Source organism: Piliocolobus tephrosceles, chromosome 1, assembly GCF_002776525.5.
Source record: "Piliocolobus tephrosceles isolate RC106 chromosome 1, ASM277652v3, whole genome shotgun sequence".
Classification (NCBI taxonomy): domain Eukaryota; kingdom Metazoa; phylum Chordata; class Mammalia; order Primates; family Cercopithecidae; genus Piliocolobus; species Piliocolobus tephrosceles.
This window is the reverse complement of record NC_045434.1, coordinates 80,873,100-80,891,480: the sequence shown is the minus strand read 5'-3', so window position 1 is coordinate 80,891,480 and position 18,381 is coordinate 80,873,100. Positions and strand designations below refer to the sequence as shown.

The 18,381-nt window shown below is 46.0% G+C and overlaps 1 protein-coding gene and 1 non-coding gene across 2 annotated transcripts; both read right to left on the bottom strand.

Annotated features, from left to right (window-relative positions):
* Positions 1–1,273: 1,273 nt before the first annotated feature.
* On the bottom strand, positions 1,274–12,281 carry DEGS1 (delta 4-desaturase, sphingolipid 1). Its single transcript, XM_023203663.1, has 3 exons — positions 12,034–12,281; positions 4,685–5,427; positions 1,274–2,391 (listed from the first exon to the last, which is right to left on the bottom strand). Exons 1-3 carry the CDS (start codon positions 12,113–12,115, stop codon positions 2,245–2,247), a joined length of 972 nt encoding a protein of 323 aa, XP_023059431.1. The 5' UTR covers positions 12,116–12,281; the 3' UTR covers positions 1,274–2,244.
* Positions 12,282–15,984: 3,703 nt separating this feature from the next.
* Positions 15,985–16,110, bottom strand: LOC111537170. The gene has a single exon (XR_002729929.1). It is a non-coding gene; the product is annotated as a small nucleolar RNA SNORA72 (small nucleolar RNA).
* Between the last annotated feature and the right edge of the window lie 2,271 nt (positions 16,111–18,381).

Genomic DNA, 18,381 nt, shown 5'->3' with positions numbered 1-18,381 from the left:
ACGTGCCACCATGCCCAGTTATTTTTTTTTATTATTATTATTTTAGTAGAGATGGGGTTTCACTATATTGGTCAGGCTAGTCTTGAACTCCTGACCTCGTGCTCCACCTGCCTCAGCCTTCCAAAGTGCTGGGATTACAGCCACCACAACCAGCGCCATTGGCTAGAGTTCTATAGGCTTGATGGGAGTACATGATCTCTACGATCTAGCATCAAATCCAGGGGTATGTTTTGCAGATACTTTTTTAGTGACTGAAAAAAATCTTAATTGTAAAGTTGGTCCTACTGTCACTCTTTGATTGTTCTTTGGGCAACAGATTAGAAGATACTATGAATTTTCCTAGGCAAGAGGGTCAGAAAGGGAAAGCAAAGTATTTTGGGGATGAAATGAGGTCTGTGAGGCAGGTCTGGCAGTCCCACAGAGGATTCTACTCCTCACCCCACCCTCAGCAGTCTAGGTGTTGTTTTATTCTTTATGAAACTGCAACACAGTCAACTTTTTTTTTTTTTTTAAGAGGGTGTTTGTCACCCAAGCTGGAGTATAGCAGTGGGATCATGGCTCACTGCAGTCTCAATCTCAGCCTCCCGAGTAGCTGGGACTACAAGTGCATACCCCCACACTACTCTAATTTTTTGAAAATCAGATGCAGTGGCTCATGCCTGTAATCCCAGCATTTTGGAAGGCCAAGGCAGGCAGATCACCTGAGATCAGGAGTTCGAGACCAGGCTGGCCAACACAGTGAAAACCTGTCTCTACTAAAAATACAAAAAAAAAAAAAAAAAATTAGCTGGGCTTGGTTGTGCACGCCTGTGATCCCAGCTACTTGGGAGGCTGAGTCAGGAAAATCGCTTGAACCCACAAGGCAGAGGTTGTGGTGAGCCAAAATTGCGCCACTGCACTCTAGCCTGGGCAATACAGTGAGACTCCATCTCCAAAAAAAAAAAAAAAAAAAGGGTCTCACTATATTGCCCAGGCTGGTCTCAAACGATCGATCCTCCCGCCTCAGCTTTCCAAAGTATGGAATACAGGTGTGAACCACCACACCCAGCTGTTAATGTATTTTTAAAATAATTCAACGTATTACACTAAATTTATACAAGTGACATATCTGAGGTAAGCAAGACTGCTGACCTAACAGCCCATGCTACCAGCTACCTGAGACCCATGATCTACCATCAGACAACAGCCAGTTCCCACTGCAGTGAAATAACATGAAAGTCTTTATCAATTGAGCAGTTTCTAATGTGAGAGTCAACACGTCTGAAACATGAAGTTGAATGGTGGAAATTCAGTAAGTACTTTATTTATGAGTAAGGCTGTACAGGATTCAACAGTGTCTAATTCGAGTCCCATATATGATAGCTAAATTTTTAAATGAGCAATTCAGCTTACAGTGAAATATATTTTCATCCAGTCTTTTATGCTATATCATATCTCAGGCTTTTTAAAAATTATTTTTGAGATGAAATTTTAAAGTTCCCCCAGTACCCAGGTTACCATATTATAAAGATAGTGAAATACAAAAATGTAATAAAGATAGTGAAATACAAAAATGTAACAAATACTAACACACTGTGATTAATAGCTGTTTATTAGCTTTTTAATAAAGCAAAACTTTATAGTGAAATAAACTAGAAATAGCTTTTTGTTTTTTATATATATTTTTGAGATGGGGTCTTGCTGTGTTGCCCAGGCTGGAGTACAGTGGTACAGTCTTGGCTCACGGCAGCCTCTGCCTTCGCCTCCTGGGTTCAAGCAATTCTCCCACCTCGGCCTCCCATGTAGCTGGGATTACAGGCATGTGCTGCCATGCCCAGCTAATTTTTGCATTTTTAGTAGAGACGGGGTTTCACCATGTTGGCCAGGCTGGTCTCAAACTCCTGACCTCAGGTGATCCACCCACCTTGGCCTCCCAAAGTGCTGGGATTACAGGCATGAGCCCTGCCCAGCGAAATAGCTTTTTAAAAGCTTTTAAAATGATATGCTTATAAAATGACAGACATGAGTGAAACATCCTCAATGACGATAATACACAAGTCACAAGTTTCCTGTGAGTGAAGCCGAGTGGTATAGAGTCAGGCTGACTGTTTAAAAGCCAGATTCATTTCTTCATATCACTGAACTCTTACTCTGAAATTGTGCCAGGGGAGCTTCTAAGCATCCCTGGTCTCAAGTTTAATAATGCAAAACTTCCACTTTATCATCTAAAGTTTCGGAAAGGAATCCCTTTGGCACTAATGATATCTACTCCAGCACCATCTCTCCTTTTTGGTGCCTCTTCATTCTTGAGTAGGGACTTATTGTATCATCCATCACAAAATCATACAGTACTTTTATCCAGGAATTGTAGTGGGGGAGGTTGTCATAGTATTCAGCTGCTATTTTCCTCACCTAGAAGGGAAAAAAATACAGCAAGATGAAAAATGAGTATTACTGGGTTCTTTCAAAGATGACTGATGAATGGTTGATACAAACACTGAGAAGGGAAACCATGAGACCTGCCTCCCTCCTCTCTCTTAAAAAAATAAAAGCAGCAGGAGCAGCAGAGGGAATTCTAAACAAAAAGCAGTCTACATTTCAGCAGCAGTTGAATACACTCGACCCTCTAGGACTCTCTTCCATCACGTTCCAAGGGACTAAATTCCTGGCTTATATGTAAAATTAACAACAAATACATGCAATTAGATTAACTTGATATTATTAAAGAATGCACTGCATGGATGACACCATAGAATATAAAGGCAACATCTGATCCCTGCCATCCAGGAACTTACAAATACTTACAAATAAATTGTGGCATGCTAATTAGATAGAAGTTAAGCAGTTGGCTGGGTGTGGTGGCTCACAAATGTAATCCCAGGGCTTTGGGAAGCCAAGGCGGGTGAATCACCTGAGGTCAAGAGTTCAAGACCAGCCTGACCAATATGGTGAAACCCCATCTCTACTAAAAATAACAAAAAAATCAGCCAGACATGGTGGCATGCGCCTGCAGTCCCAGCAACTCAGGAGGCTGAGACAGGAGAATTGCGTGAACCCGGGAGGTGGAGGTTGCAGTGAGCTGAGATTGTGCCACTGCACTCCAGCCTGGGTGACAGACTCCACCTCAAAAAAAAAAAAAAAAAGGTAAGCTTTATCAAGTATGCAATTCTGCCATCTCAAGTTAAAAATGTTGCTACATCTCAAGTTAAATAACTATCTGGATGGGCACAGTGGCTCGTACGTATAATCCCAGCATTTTGGAAGGCAGGAGAATCATTTGAGCCCAGGAATTTGAGACCAGCCTGGGAAACACAGGGAAACCCCATCTCTCTCTTTTTTTGAGACGGAGTTTTGCTCTGTCACCCAGGCTGGAGCGCAGTGGCACGATCTTGGCTCCCTGCAACCTCTGCTGCCAGGGTTCAAGCGATTCTCCCGCCTCAGCCTCCCGATTACATATAGGTGCCTGCCACCATGCCCAACTGATTTTTTTGTATTTTTAGTAGAGACAGGGTTTCACTATGTTGGCCAGGTTGGTCTCAAACTCCTGACCTCAGATGATCCACTCACCAAGGCCTCCCAAAGTGCTGGGATTACAGGCGTGAGCCACTGCACCCATCCAGGAAACCCCATCTCTTTTTTTTTTTTTTTGAGACGGAGTCTCGCTCTGTCACCCAGGCTGGAGTGCAGTGGCCGGATCTCAGCTCACTGCAAGCTCCGTCTCCCGGGTTCACGCCATTCTCCTGCCTCAGCCTCCCGAGTAGCTGGGACTGCAGGCGCCCGCCATCTCGCCCGGCTAGTTTTTTGTATTTTAGTAGAGACGGGGTTTCACCGTGTTAGCCAGGATAGTCTCGATCTCCTGACCTCGTGATCCGCCCGTCTCGGCCTCCCAAAGTGCTGGGATTACAGGCTTGAGCCACCGCGCCCGGCCAGGAAACCCCATCTCTACAAAAACATTTAAAAATTTAAATAAACCATTTGGAGGATTAAAAGAAATTATTTTAAAAATTAGCCTGTCATAGCATGTGCCTGCAGTCCTAGCTACTTGGGAGGCTGAGGCAGGAGGATCCAGGAGTTTGAGACCAGCCTGAGCACTTGAATCCAGGAGTTTGAGACCAGCCTGAGCAACATAGCAAGACTCTGCCTCTACAAAAAATAAAAAATCAGCCATGCGGGGTGGCACATGCCTATAGTCCTGCCTACTCAGGAGGCTGAGGTGGGATGATTGCTTGAACCCAGGAGTTGAGGCTGCAGTGAGCTATCGCACCACTGCACTCTAGCCTAGGTGACAGGGCAAGACCCTGTCTCTAAAAAAAAAAAAATTAAAAATAAATCCTAAGTGTAACCACTAAGCTTAAGGACCCAAGAGTGAACCCTTTGTAAAATTAGGCTGGAAGATGCAGTATTTATATTCTTGCTTTTTTTTTTTTTTTTTTTTATGAGCAGCTTGGACTGACAAAATACTAGCCTGGTCAACATGGTGAAACCCCATCTAAAAATACAAAAATCAGCTGGGCATGGTGGCATGCGCCTGTAATCCCAACTACCTGGGAGACTGAGGCACGAGAATCGCTTGAACCTAGGAGATGGAGGTTACAGTAAGCCGAGATCATGCCACTGCACTCCAGCCTGGGTGACTGAGCAAGACACAGTCTCAAAAAACAAATAAAAAAATGAAATTAGAATATGTATCAAATCCTTTACTTACCAGTGGAAGGCTTTTTCCAGGAATGTTGGGGAAGTCATGATGTTCATTATGATAACCTACATTGAAGGTAAGTAAATTCAGAGGCCCGTAATATGAGTAAGTTTCGTGACCCTTTAAAAACATGTAATGCTCAGCTATAAAATGTCCAGAAATCGGGTGCAAACCCAGGCCAAGTAAAGATGCTGCCAACATGTAGACTAAAGATTTAATTCCCAAAAAGTAATAAATTAAAACGTCAAATGTGACCTGGGCCCCGATATTGATAACTTCCAAATAAGTAATTGGTTTGGGGTTGATGAACAGAGGTCGAAAGGCATAGAAGAGAGGCTGAAGAATAACCCATATAAACTTTCTGAAAGCGGTACAGAAGAACCAGCCCTCAAAATCGGTAGGAATATCTACATCGACGCCATCAGCTCCAAGGTACCGATGATGATCCATGTGATATCTCTTAAAGGAAATTGAATATGGAATCCCAATAGGAAGATTAGCAAACATTCCAAACCAGCGATTCCACATTGCTTTGCAGTTGCCAAAGGCAGCATTGTGGGAAATCTCATGAATAGCCAGAGTCATTGAGTGGTTAATGCAACTGCCAAACACATAGGCCCCAAATATGACCCATTTCCAGTCCAAGTCTTTTACTATGTAAAATGCAGCCAACTGGGTGAGAAACATCATAATTATAATCCATATCAAATTGGGATCAGGTTTCATCAAGGACTTTATCTCTGGATACTTTGCTGCAAAGAAAAAACAAAAAAACAGGAACTAAGAAAAGTATATAATAGTTTAGCAATTATAATTAAATTAACACTCATTAAACTAACACATTAAATTTGTTCTGCAAATAATATTCCCTTTACTAGAGACTTTAGCTAATACTAAAAACACAGGGCAGGATTCTACTAGTAAAGTTACGAAATATGTCACAAACATTTGCAAATTTATGCAGGAAAAATTAGCCTCAAAGTTTTAGAAGTTCCACATTTTTTGTATTAAAATGTGTGTTATTTCTGTGTTTAGACAGAGGTACAGCATTTTTACCTTATATAAAACAATTAAATTAACACATCTGACAATGGATAGAATATAATATGCATTTTGTAGTTACCCTAAAATCATGAAACTGGTATTCACAGTCTTCTCAGACAAATCAACATGCTCCAAGTAATTCTGTACTGAATTTTCCCAAAGTTGTAATAGTATATAAAAACCAATACTACAGGCTGCCAATATAAACAGGGAAAGAACAGTCCTTTCAATAAATGGTGCCACAACAACTTGTTAGCAACAGGCAAAAGAATGGATTCGGACCCCTACCTCACACCATACACAAAATGAACTCAAAACAGATCACAGACCCAAATTTATAAGAAAACTATAAAACTCTGATAAGAAAACAGAAATAAATCTTCATAGCCTTTGTGGTTCCTCAGATACTATAACAAGCACAAGTGACAAAAGAAAACAGAGAAATTGGACTGCATCAAAAACTTTTCTGTTGCAAATAATACTGTCAAGAAAGTGAAAAGATAATCCACAGAAGCAGGGTTATGTTTGCAAATCATGTATCTCATAAGGGACCTATATCCAGAATATATGAAGAACTCTTACAACTAATGATCCAATTAAAAAATGGGCAAAGGGGCCGGGCGCGGTGGCTCAAGCCTGTAATCCCAGCACTTTGGGAGGCCGAGACGGGTGGATCACGAGGTCAGGAGATCGAGACCATCCTGACTAACACGGTGAAACCCCGTCTCTACTAAAAAAAATACAAAAAACTAGCTGGGCGAGGTGGCGGGCGCCTGTAGTCCCAGCTACTCGGGAGGCTGAGGCAGGAGAATGGCGTGAACCTGGGAGGCGGAGCTTGCAGTGAGCCAAGATCTGGCCACTGCACTCCAGCCTGGGTGACAGAGCGAGACTCTGTCTCAAAAAAAAAAAAAAAAAAAAAAAAAAAAATGGGCAAAGGATCTCAAAAGACATTTCTCCAAAAGATATGGAAACAGTCAAGAAACACAGGAAAGATGCTTAACATCGTTAGTCATTAGGAAAGTGCAAACTGAAACCAGAGATACCACTTCACACTCACTAGGATTACTGTAATAAAAAAAAGGTAGGTAAAAACAAGGATGTGGAGAAATTAGAACCCTCATACTTTGCTGATGGGAATGTAAAATGGTGCAGCTGCTTTGGAAAACTGTAGAGCAGTTCCTCAAAATGTTGAACACCTGGTATATCCATAGAAAGGAATATTATTCAGCCACAAAAAGGAATGACACACTGACATGTGCTACAACATGAATGAACCTTAAAATATTTATATTTAGAAACGGGGTCTACCTCTGTCACTCAGGCTGAAGTACAGTGATGCCATCATAGCTCACTACAGCCTCAAACTCCTGGACTCAAGTGATCCTCCTGCCTTAGTCACCCTAGTAGCTGGGACAAGAGGAGCATGCCACTGTGCCCAGCTAAAATCTTATGCTAATAGCTGGGTGCAGTGGCTCATACCTATAATGCCAGCACTCTGAGAGGCCAAGGCAGGAGGATCGCTTGAGCCCAGGAATTCAAGATCAGCCTGGGCAACATAACAGGACCCTGTCTCTACAAAAAATAAAAAAATAAAAAATAAAAATAAAAATTAAAAAATGTTATATTATGCTAAGTGAAAGCCAGTCATAAAAGATCATGTATTTTATGATTTCATGTACATGAAATGTCCAGAATCAGCAAATCTATAGACCACAAAGTAAATTAGTGGTTATCTAGGTAGAAGTAGGGGATATGAGGGACTGCTAATGAGTATAGGGTTTCTTTTTGTGATGATGAAATGTTCTAAAGTTACATGGTGGTGACAGCTGCATAACTCTGTGAATATACCAAAAAAATACTGAACTGTACATTTTAAATGAATAAATCATGATAGTTGAATTATAATCTCAACAAAGCTATTGGCCAGCTGCTGTGGCTCACACCATTAATCCCAGCACTTTGGGAGGCTGAGGCATGAAGACTGCCTGAGGCCTGGTGTTCAAGACCAGCCTGGGCAACAGAGACTATTCCTACCAAAAATAAAAAAACATTAGCTGAGGTGAGGTGGCACAAGCCTGTAGTCCCAGCTACTTGGGGCGCTGAAGTGGGAACATCACTTGAGCCCAAGAATTTAGGCTGTACTCCAGCCTGGGCAACACAGTGAGACTCTGTCTCAAAAAATAAAACATTAAAAAACTGTATCACTGAGAAAGCACAGCAGTGAAGGAAGCATTTCTTGTGATTTATTCTTTTTTTTTCAGACAGACTCTCGCTCTGTTGCCCAGGCTGGAGTGCAATGGTGCGATCTCAGCTCACTGCAACCTCTGCCTCTTGGGTTCAAGCAATTCTCCTGCCTCAGCCTTCCCAGTAGCTGGGATTACAGGCGCCTGCCACCACGCCCAGCTAATTTTTGTATTTTTAATAGAGACAGGGTTTCACCATGTTGGCCAGGCTGGTTTTGAACTCCTTATCTCAGGTGACCTGCCCGCCTCAGCCACCCAAGGGCTGGGATTACAGCCATGAGCCACCCAGTCCAGCTCATCCTCACTAATTTCAAAGAGATACCTTATAAATGAACTTTTAATGTGAACTCTAAATGTAAACTTAAAGTGTACAAATGTTGGTTGTTCTATCAGGCCCCTTCCCTCCCCTGCCAAAACACTGAACACTTTCAGAAAGATCTCTTATCATTTGTGTATAATTTAAACAAATCTAAAGATTATTCTCTTTCTACAGGTTATTCCATCTCCCACCCTGAAACGGAACACTGGTATTTACACCTGCATGGAAAACGTACTTTCATTGAGAAAGACGTAGTCCTTTTACTTTCCAAGTGAAATGGCTCAGTGATAAGTTTGTGGAGGAAAAAAGGCTCAGTGTGAGGTATTAATCAGCACCTTCTTACTTCCTTCATCTCTTTTTTTTTTTTTTTGAGACAGTCTCACTCTTTTGCCCAGGCTGGAATGCAGTGAGACAATCACGGCTCACTGCAGCCTCTACCTCCCCAGCTCAAGTGATCCTCCCACCTCAGCCTTTTGAGTAGCTGGAACCACAGGCACATGCCACCATGCCCCACTAATTAAATTTTTTTTTTTTTTTTTTTAGAGAGAGGGAAAGGTTTCACCATGTTGCCCAGGTTGGTCTCAAATTCCTGAGTTCAAGTGTTCCTCTCGCCTCAGCCTTCTGAGTAGCACGACACAGGCATGCACGCCTAGCTAATTTTTTAATTTTTCATGGAGATGGGGCTGTTCTGAACTGGCCTCAAGAGATCTTCTTGCCTCAGCTTCTCAAAGCGCTAGGATTACAGGCAAAAGCCACCACACCCGTCCTGATTTTCAGAATATTAAATAGCTCAGCTTCAGTATTCCAGAGTTGGTTTTTACACAGGTAGGACACCAGATTATTCCTATGTAACGTGTAGACAAGGCATTGATAAAATGTATCATATGTGGCCTGGCAGGGTGGCTCATGCCTGTAATCCCAGCACTTTGGGAGGCCATGGCAGGCAGATCATCAGAGGTCAGGAATTCGAGACCAGCCTGGCCAATGTGGCAAAACCGTGTCTCCACTAAAAATAAAAATAGAAAAACGTGAGGCTGGGGCAGGCAGAACTGCTTGAACCCGGGAGGCAGAGTTTGCAGTGAGCCGAGATTGGGTCACTGCACTCCAGCCTGGGTGACAGAATGAGACTCTGTCTCAAAAAAAAAAAAAAAAGTATCATGCTATCTCATATCAAGCATGTGTAGGTGATTTGCCAAACAAATTACTACTGGTAGGCTGAGGTATGCCCATCACTTGAGCCCATGCTGCCGTGATCATCGTGCCTGTGAACAGCCACTGCACTCCAGCTTAAGCACCAAAGCAAGACCCTGTCTCTAATGGAGCGTAGGGGAGAAGGAAAGGAGGAAGGGAATTCAAGAATCGAAATTTACCGGGTGCAGGGGCTTACGCCTTTAAAATCCCAGCACTTTGGGAGGCCAAAGCGGACGGACTGCTTGAGCCCAGGAGTTCAAGACCAGCCTGGGCAACACAGAGAAACCCATCTCTACAAAAAAACAGAAAAATCAATCGGGCATAGTGGTATGCGCTTGTGGTCCCAGCTACTCGCTTTTTCTTTTCACTGGGCAAATGAATGTTGAGAAGAAAATCTAACGAAATACTGTACATAAGAAATAATGTCTCGGCCGGGCGCGGTGGCTCAAGCCTGTAATCCCAGCACTTTGGGAGGCCGAGACGGGCGGATCACGAGGTCAGGAGATGGAGATGATCCTGGCTAACACGGTGAAACCCCGTCTCTACTAAAAAATACAAAAAACTAGCCGGGCGAGGTGGCGGGCGCCTGTAGTCTCAGAAAAAAAAAAAAGAAATAATGTCTCATTTCAACTCACTATTTGTTTCCGCGATTTAAAAAAATTTTGCGCGTGTGTGTAAATGGGGGTCTCACTGTGTTACTCAGGCTGGTCTCAACTCCTGGGGTGAAGCGATCCTCCCGCCTCGGCCTCCCAAAGTGCTGGGATTACAGGCCTGAGCTACCGTGACCATGGTCTCAACTCCTGGGCAGAAGCAACCCTCCCACCTCGGCCTCCCAAAGTGCTGGGATTACAGGCCTGAGCTACTGTTTCCTCAATTTTTGAAGAAACAGCATAGGTTAAAAAGCTAGTGATCGGCCGGGCGCGGTGGCTGACGCCTGTAATCCCAGTACTTTGTAAGGCTGAGGTGGGCGGATCACAAGGTTAGGAGATCGAGACCATCCTGGCTAAAACGGTGAAACCCCGTCTCTACTAAAAATACAAAAAATCAGCCGGGCGTGGCTGCGTGCGCCTTTAGTCCCAGTTACTCGGGAGGCTGAGGCAGGAGGATGGCGTGAACCCGGGAAGTGGAGATTGCAGTGAGCTGAGATCGTGCCACTGCACTCCAGCCTGGGTGACACAGCCAGACTCTGTCTCAAAAGAAAAAAAGAAAAAAAGAAAGCTCATGCTCTGGCCAAGCACGGTGGTTCACGCCTGTAATCCCAGCACTTTGGGAGGCCGGATCGATCACCTGAGGTCAGGAGTTCGAGACAAGACTGGCCAACATGGTGAAACGCTGTCTCTACTTAAAAAAATACAAAAGTTAGCCAGGCGTGGTGGTGGGCGCCTGTAATCCCAGCTACTTGGGAGGCTGAGGCAGGAGAATCTCTTGAACCCAGGAGGCAGATGTTGCAGCGAGTAGAGATCTCCCCACTGCACTCCAGCCTGAGCAACAGAGTGAGACTCATCTCAAACAAACAAAAACCAAACTCGTGCTCTGGAAGAGGCAACCGAATGCGCATTAGAATCTCTTTAGCATTCAGTCACGCGTTCTTATTTCATTTTTTAAAACAGCGATAATACCAACCTAGTAGAATTACCAGGAGGATGAAATTGGGTAATGTTTGTAAAGCATTCCACGCAATCCCTAGTATATTAGGAGTAGCCTGGGAGAGATGAGCATTCTCTAACACAGAAAGGCCAAATCCTCTGGAGAGTTAAGTGCTCTCAATAAGCTGTCAGGGGACCAGCAGGCCACGCCACGTATTTTCCCTTTTTGGCAAGTCTTCCATTTTCAGTCTTTTCATCCACAAAACCGAGATGGATGAAATATGTCTACGAATCCGCCGTTCTTACGTCCCAGGCTTGTCGTGAGGATCAATGGGACAAGTGACGTGAAATGATCAGGGCCCATCCAGTCCAAGAAGCCCCAGGGGGCATACGGAGGATCGCCGGCCCCCTCCCCGGGCCCGAGGCCGGGACTGCGGCCGCCCCCGCCAGTACTGCCCGCTAGCGCCCGACACCGTGAGCCGGGCTCACGGGTAGGCCCCGGGATGCCGAGGACCACACCCTGCCCCGCGCTCGGGCAGCCCCGGCGCCGGCACTCGCTCACCTCGGCCCTCTCTGGAAGAGGGGGAGGAGGGAGAGGAAAGGGCGCCCACCTGAGGGCACAGAAATCTTTCAGCGCGAGAATCTAACCCAAAGCTGGCGCAGCCGGGGGCACCCTTCGCCCCAACCGGCCGGCGTGGCCCTGACGGGGACTCCCGCGCTCGGGGACGCGCCTGCGCCTCTTCGCGGAAGGGTCGGAGCTGCGCGGCCCCGAGGACCCGTCCCTCCCCCGCGCCTCGCCCAGCCTCTCCCGCGCTGACCCGCGGGCTGGCGGCCCCAGCGGCGGCGGGACGCGGCGGGGAGCGGGCTGCTAACGGGCCTCCGGCGCCCACGGCCGCGCAGGGCTCGCGAGGGGAGAGCGCGCCCCGGCGCCGGGAGGCCGCGCACGCACATAACGGGGCGCCCGCTGGCCCTCACCCAGGATCTCCCGGCGCCGGTCGGCGTGGGGCTGGTCGGTGTAGACCCACTCGAAGTCTTCCCGCGACACGCGGCTCCCCATGGCGGCGGCGGTGGCTCGCAGGCTCGCTGTCGGCTCTTGCTCCTAGGCGGCTCCTTAGAGGTGGCTGCGGCGGCTTCCCGACTCGTGTGGTGTCGGCCGACTGCGGCAGAGCGCAGAGGAGACGGAGGCGTGGGCGGAGTCCCGAGGCCCCGCCCCTCGCGGCCCGCCCGCCTCGCTGGGTGGAGGGCGCGTGGCGCTCTCGGGCCTCAGTGCGGTGCTGGCTCTCAGCAATTCTGGGACGCTGGGTTCTGAGTTTTGGTGACTTAGCCACCAGCCAGGATGCCGCGTTGTTGCGAGTGCCCGCCCCTGAGGCCTGCTGCGCCGGAGCCCGGAGAAGATGCAAAAGGAAGGAAAGGTCTCAAGTGAGATAAACCTGCCGCCTTAGCGCCTCCGCGAGCGGAGCACCAGGCACGGCTGCGATCACACCGAGTCTGGAGGTGCCGGAGCCCTTCTTAAATGGCAGCTGGCCTAAATTTTGTTTAATTTTTAAAAGCAAATTAGCCATTGAGTCATATTTCGCTGCCTTCTGGAAATAATGCCTCAGGGAAAAAATGCAGAGTGCGTGACAATTAAAAGCTAATCAAATAAAACACCATTGTTAAGAGGGGGAGATGATATGGGATTTGTTGTTGTGCTTGAATTATTCTAGAGTGACCATGTTTGTGAAGAGATGATTGCTCAACCTTTCATCTATCTGTCGCAGAAGTAATCAACCACAACCTCTTCCTGAAAGAAATGTTTTGAAACCAAACTAATTTTGTTTCAACATTAGTTACCACGTCTACATCAAAGAGCAACTTAAAGATTACAAAAAGAAGATAACCAAAGCGGGTGTGCCTCCTAATCAACATGCTGTGCACGCACACACGGCACACACGCACACAAATCTGATCAAGCCCCTAGATCTGACTGCTAATTTATGAAAATAGAAAGGACATTTGGCCGGGTGCGTTGGCTCACGCCTGTAATCCCAGCACTCTGAGAGGCCGAGGCGGGTCCATCACCTGAGGTCGGGAGTTCGAGAGCAGCCTGAGCAGTAGGGTGAAACCCCGTCTCTACTAAAAATATAAAAATTAGCTGGGCGTGGTGGCAGGCGCCTGTAATCCCAGCTATTCAGGAGGCTGAGGCAGGAGAATCGCTCGAACTGGGAGGCAGAGGTTGCAGTAAGCTGAGATGGAGCCACTGCACTCCAGCCTGGGCGACAGACCAAGACTCCTTCTCAAGAATAAAAAGAAAATAAAATAGAAAGGACAGAGAAATGTGTTAAACTAGGCCACGGGGATGAAACTAGCAAGATCCAACTCTGGGAGACTCTATGTAGGACAGTGTCTGGGTTCTGTAATAAATAAAATTCAAGGAAAAAAAAGGAGAAGAGAAACCTATAGATTAAAAGGAGTTCAAAAGACATACAAACCAATTGCATGTGTTGACCTTATTTAGATTCGGATTGAAATAGTTTTAAAACATTGACATGAAATAATTGAACTCAAATATCAATTGGATATGTGATGACATTAAGGAATTATCAATTTCTTAAGTGTGATAATAGTATTATGTTTATAGTGGGTTTTATTTTTTTGAGATAGAGTCTTGCTCTGTTGCCGAGGCTGGAGTGCAGTGGTGGCCTCATGTCTCACTTCAGCCTTGACCTGAGCTTAAGCCATCCTCTCACCTCAGCCTCCCGAGGAGCTGGGATCACAGGCGTGCACCACCATGCCTGGAATTTTTTGGTAGAATCAGGGCCTCATCTTGTTGCCCAGGTTGATCTCAAACTCTTGGGCTCAAGTGATCTCAAAGTATTGGGATCACAGGCATGAGCTACCACATCCAACCCCAGGAGCATCATTAGTAAATCCCTAAGACCTGCTCAGTACATTCACTTCTGAGAAAGAGAGGGCCAGCACGGCTGAGGCGTCTAGCAGAGAAGGCTCTGTGAGCAGAGGGGAGACAAAACAGTGACACCTGGAGTGGAGGCCTGAAGGCTCATCAGCGCCCAGCAAGGGTCATGTCTGCAGGGCATGCTAGCAAATGCGGGGCTGGGACAGCCTCGGGAGGGTCCCAGTGTCGAAAAAGGAGTAGGATTTGATGATGGATAGACACACAGGTCTGATCATGCAGGAGCTTTTCAGTTGTTAATGACATGGTGGAGGAAAAAGAAGGTGGGGAGCGTCACCTGGAAAAGGACAGCTTTGTATTTGCCAAGTTTCATCTGGATTGGCAGATGGCACATGAAGCTGTTAATTGGTCTCAACTAAGGAAGAAGTTTTCAGGTGCTGACAAGTAAATGCATCCCTGCAGTTCAGAACGCAGTTGCTATCACAGGCATGTGTGAACTGGCACACCAGTCCAAAAGCAGGCCAGGTGCTCGTGTCTGTATTCTGAGCACTTTGGAAGGCCGAGGTAGGGGGATCACTTGAGGGCAGGGGTTTGGGACAAACCTGGGCAAAATGGTGAAAACCCACCTGTGTACAAAAATACAAAAATTAGGCCAGGTACGGTGGCTCAGGCCTATAATCCCAGCACTTTGGGAGGCCAAAGTGGACGGATCACAAGGTCACGAGATCCAGACTATCTCCGCTAACAGGGTGAAACCCTGTCTCTACTAAAAATACAAATAGCCGGGCGCAGTGGCTCAAGCCTGTAATCCCAGCACTTTGGGAGGCCGAGACGGGCGGATCACGAGGTCAGGAGATTGAGACCATCCTGGCTAACACGGTGAAACCCCGTCTCTACTAAAAAAAAAAAAAACTAGCCGGGAGTGGTGGCTGGCGCCTATAGTCCCAGCTACTCGGAGGCTGAGGCAGGAGAATGGCGTAAAAGCGGAAGGCGGAGCTTGCAGTGAGCTGAGATCCGGCCACTGCACTCCAGCCTGGGCGATAAAGAGAGACTCTGTCTCAAAAGAAAATAATAATAATAATAATTAGCCAGGCATGGCGGCGGATGCCTGTAGTCCCAGCTACTTGGGGGGCTGAGACAGGAGAATGGCATGAACCCGGGAGACGGAGCTTGCAGTGAGCCAAGATCGTGCCACTGAACTCCAGCCTGAGCGACAGAGCCAAACTCCCTCTCAAAAAAAAAAAAAAATTAATTAATTAATTAATTAATTAACTGGGCGTCGTGGCCCATGCTTGTGGTCCCACCTATTGGTGAGGCTGAGGTGGGAAGATTGCTTGAGCCCAGGAGGTCGAAGCTTCAGTGAGCTGAGAAATGAGCTGAGATTGTGGCACTGCACTCTAGCCTGTGTGACAGAGTGATGCTTTGTCTCAAAAACATTAAAAAATAAATAAATAAGAGGAAAAAGAAAGAAAAATGCAGAGTTTGAAAAAAAAATGTGAATTTGGACATACCTTTTTTTTTTTTTTGAGACAGAGTTGCACTCTGTTGCCCAGGCTGGAGTGCAGTGTCCTGATCTTGGCTCACTGCAACCTCTGCCTCCTGGGTTCAAGCGATTCTCCTGCCTCACCCTCCTGAGTAGCAGGATTACAGGCGTGTGCCACCACATCCAGTTACTTTTTGTATTTTTAGTAGAGACGGGGTTTCACCATGTTGACCAGGTTGGTCTTGAACTCCTGACCTCAAGTGATCTGCCCACCTTGGCCTCCCAAAGTGCTGGGATTACAGGCATGAGCACCACACCTGGCTTGGACATTCTTTTTTTAAAAAAAGTTACGATTCATTTAATAGCAACTGGTAATCATGAAATTTTCTTTTTTGTTTATACCTTCTTTAAACAAGAGTCTGCAAATTAGCACTGATCTTTTGCAAAACTCATTACATGTACTGCCGTTTTTCTTAAGGTTGACCAAAGATAACCTAGAATTACAGCCGTTACATAATCACACGAAATGATTATGTATTAATCAGACCTGGTTTATCACCAGCATTTATAAAAACAGACGTAAGGAAAGAACTAGGTCTATGGACACATGCATGGTCTTAATATAGCAAATGTTTAGCCTGTCCTGTCCTGACTATTACAAAATCAAGTTTGACATTCTAAAGTAAACTATTTTAGCTACAGGATTGTAGTGGGCATTGATAACTATTTTAATGATGTCTAGGCATGCTTCTTTAATTTGGACTTTTAAAAGTTCTTAATGTGTATGCGTAACAAAAAAGTAAGCTAAGAAGTATAACCGGGTGCGGTGGCTCTCACCTGTAATCCCAGCACTTTGGGAGGCCGAGGCAGGTGGATCATGAGGTCAGGAGTTCAAGACCAGCCTGCCCAAGATGGTGAAACCCCGTCTCTACTAAAAATACAAAAATTAGCTGGGCGTGGTGGTGGGTGCTTGTAATCCCAGCTACTCGGGAGGCTGAGGCAGAGAATAGCTTGAACCTGGGAGGCGGAGGTTCTGGTGAGCCGAGTGGCACCACTCCACTCCGGCCTGGGCAACGGAGGAAGACTGTCTCAAAAAAAAAAAAAAAAAAGGATAAATAAAATAAGATTCTTAGTGGATTATCTAGCTTTGTCAAATAATTTGTCTTGAAGCAAACATACTAGTAATTCTGGAAAGACACTCTCCAGTCTGCTGTTGGAAGCTGTGGTGAATAGCAGCCAGCCGTGATCATATTAGGAAATTTAAGATGAAGTAGTTTTCAGATGAGGGCAGCTATACTTTTGAAATGAATGTAGATTTTTCCTTTTCCATTTGCTTGATTTTTGAAAGGGCAGTTTATTTTTGAGACTATTTCAATAGTGATAACAGTTGAGATTGAATGGTATTGACTAATTTGTAGAAGAGTAATACAGAAAACATTCTTTATTCATTTCAGGCAAATAATCATAAGAATTTGATGTTATCTATTTCTTTTTTTTTTTTTTATTTTATTTTTGAGGCAGAGTCTTGCTGTGTTGCCCAGGCTGGAGTACAGTGGCCCAATCTTGGCTCACTGCAATCTCTGCCTCCTGGGTTCTGGTGATTCTCCTGCCTCAGCTTCCTGAGTAGCTTGTATTACAGGCTCACGTCACCATGCCTGGCTAATTTTTGTATTTTTAGTTTCACCATATTGGTCAGGCTGGTCTCGAACTCCTGACCTCAGGTGATCCACCTGCCTCAGCCTCCCAAAGTGCTGGGATTACAGGCATGAGCTACAGGGCCCAGACCAAATTCATGAATGTTTTAAGTATAAATTTGCATGTGCTAATTTTATATTTAAATAATATATTTTAAGTAAGAAAAATATTTATCGAAAACTAATTACGGACTAGAGTAGTTGTCTGTTATTGGTGTCAAGAAATAGATGACATAGGACTGGACACAGTGGGTCATGCCTGTAATCCCAGCACTTTGAGAGGCTGAGGCGGGTGGATGACCTGAGGTCAGGAGTTCAAGACCAGGCTGGCCAACATGGTGAAACCCCATCTCTACTAAAACTACAAAATTAGCTGGGCTTGGTGGCACATGCCTGTAATCCCAGCTACTTGGGAGGCTGAGGCAGGAGAATCGCTTGAACCTGGGAGGCAGAGGTTGCAGTGAGCTGAGATTGCACCATTGCACTTCAGCCTGGGCAACAAGAACAAAACTCTGTCTTAAAAAAAAAAAAAATTGCAAATTTGTCCATAACTAAAGCTGACTTAGTGTGGCGGGGGAAATAATCCCTTGCCTGTTTTGTCCTCTGCCATGCTGGCCTCACTCAGTGTAGCTAGTCCTGGCCAGTTTGGGGGCGTGATGTACTGCCATTTACTCCTGTTATCTTTAGTACCACGGTGACCTCCAGTCTTGGGCTCTATCTATACACTGGACCTGTCTCCCTCCGACCCTGTGCAAGTTTCTCCCAGTCCATAGCCTTCTCTGGGCTTCAGGGCCTCACTCCTGTGGAGGGATGATCTCTTGTCCATGAAAGGATAGACGAGATTGCCTCGTCAGCTAATTGCCTTGTCCATGAAGGGATGTACAGGATTCTGTGTATTTGTCTTCAGGCCCATCAGGTTAGACACTTCCCTTAAAGAGTGCTAATCTACTGCATACACATCATGTTGAAAGCAGGGCATGGGCCGGGCACAGTGGCTCAAGCCTGTAATCCCAGCGCTTTGGGAGGCCGAGACAGGCGGATCACGAGGTCAGGAGATCGAGACCATACTGGCTAACCCAGTGAAACCCCGTCTCTACTAAAAAAAATACAAAAAAACTAGCCGGGCGAGGTGGCAGGCGCCTGTAGTCCCAGCTACTCGGGAGGCTGAGGCAGGAGAATGGCGGGAATCCAGCAGGCGGAGCTTGCAGTGAGCGGAGATCGTGCCACTGCACTCCAGCCTGGGCGACAGAGTG

Bases quoted from the DNA above. Each gene is read 5' to 3' on its own strand.
- DEGS1 (XM_023203663.1), bottom strand. From the start codon at position 12,115: ATGGGGAGCCGCGTGTCGCGGGAAGACTTCGAGTGGGTCTACACCGAC. The intron at 5,428-12,033 runs GTGAGGGCCAGC...TTTTCTTTGCAG, and splicing joins CCGGCGCCGGGAGATCCTGG to CAAAGTATCCAGAGATAAAG. The intron at 2,392-4,684 runs GTAAGTAAAGGA...TTTCCCTTCTAG, and splicing joins CTGGAAAAAGCCTTCCACTG to GTGAGGAAAATAGCAGCTGA.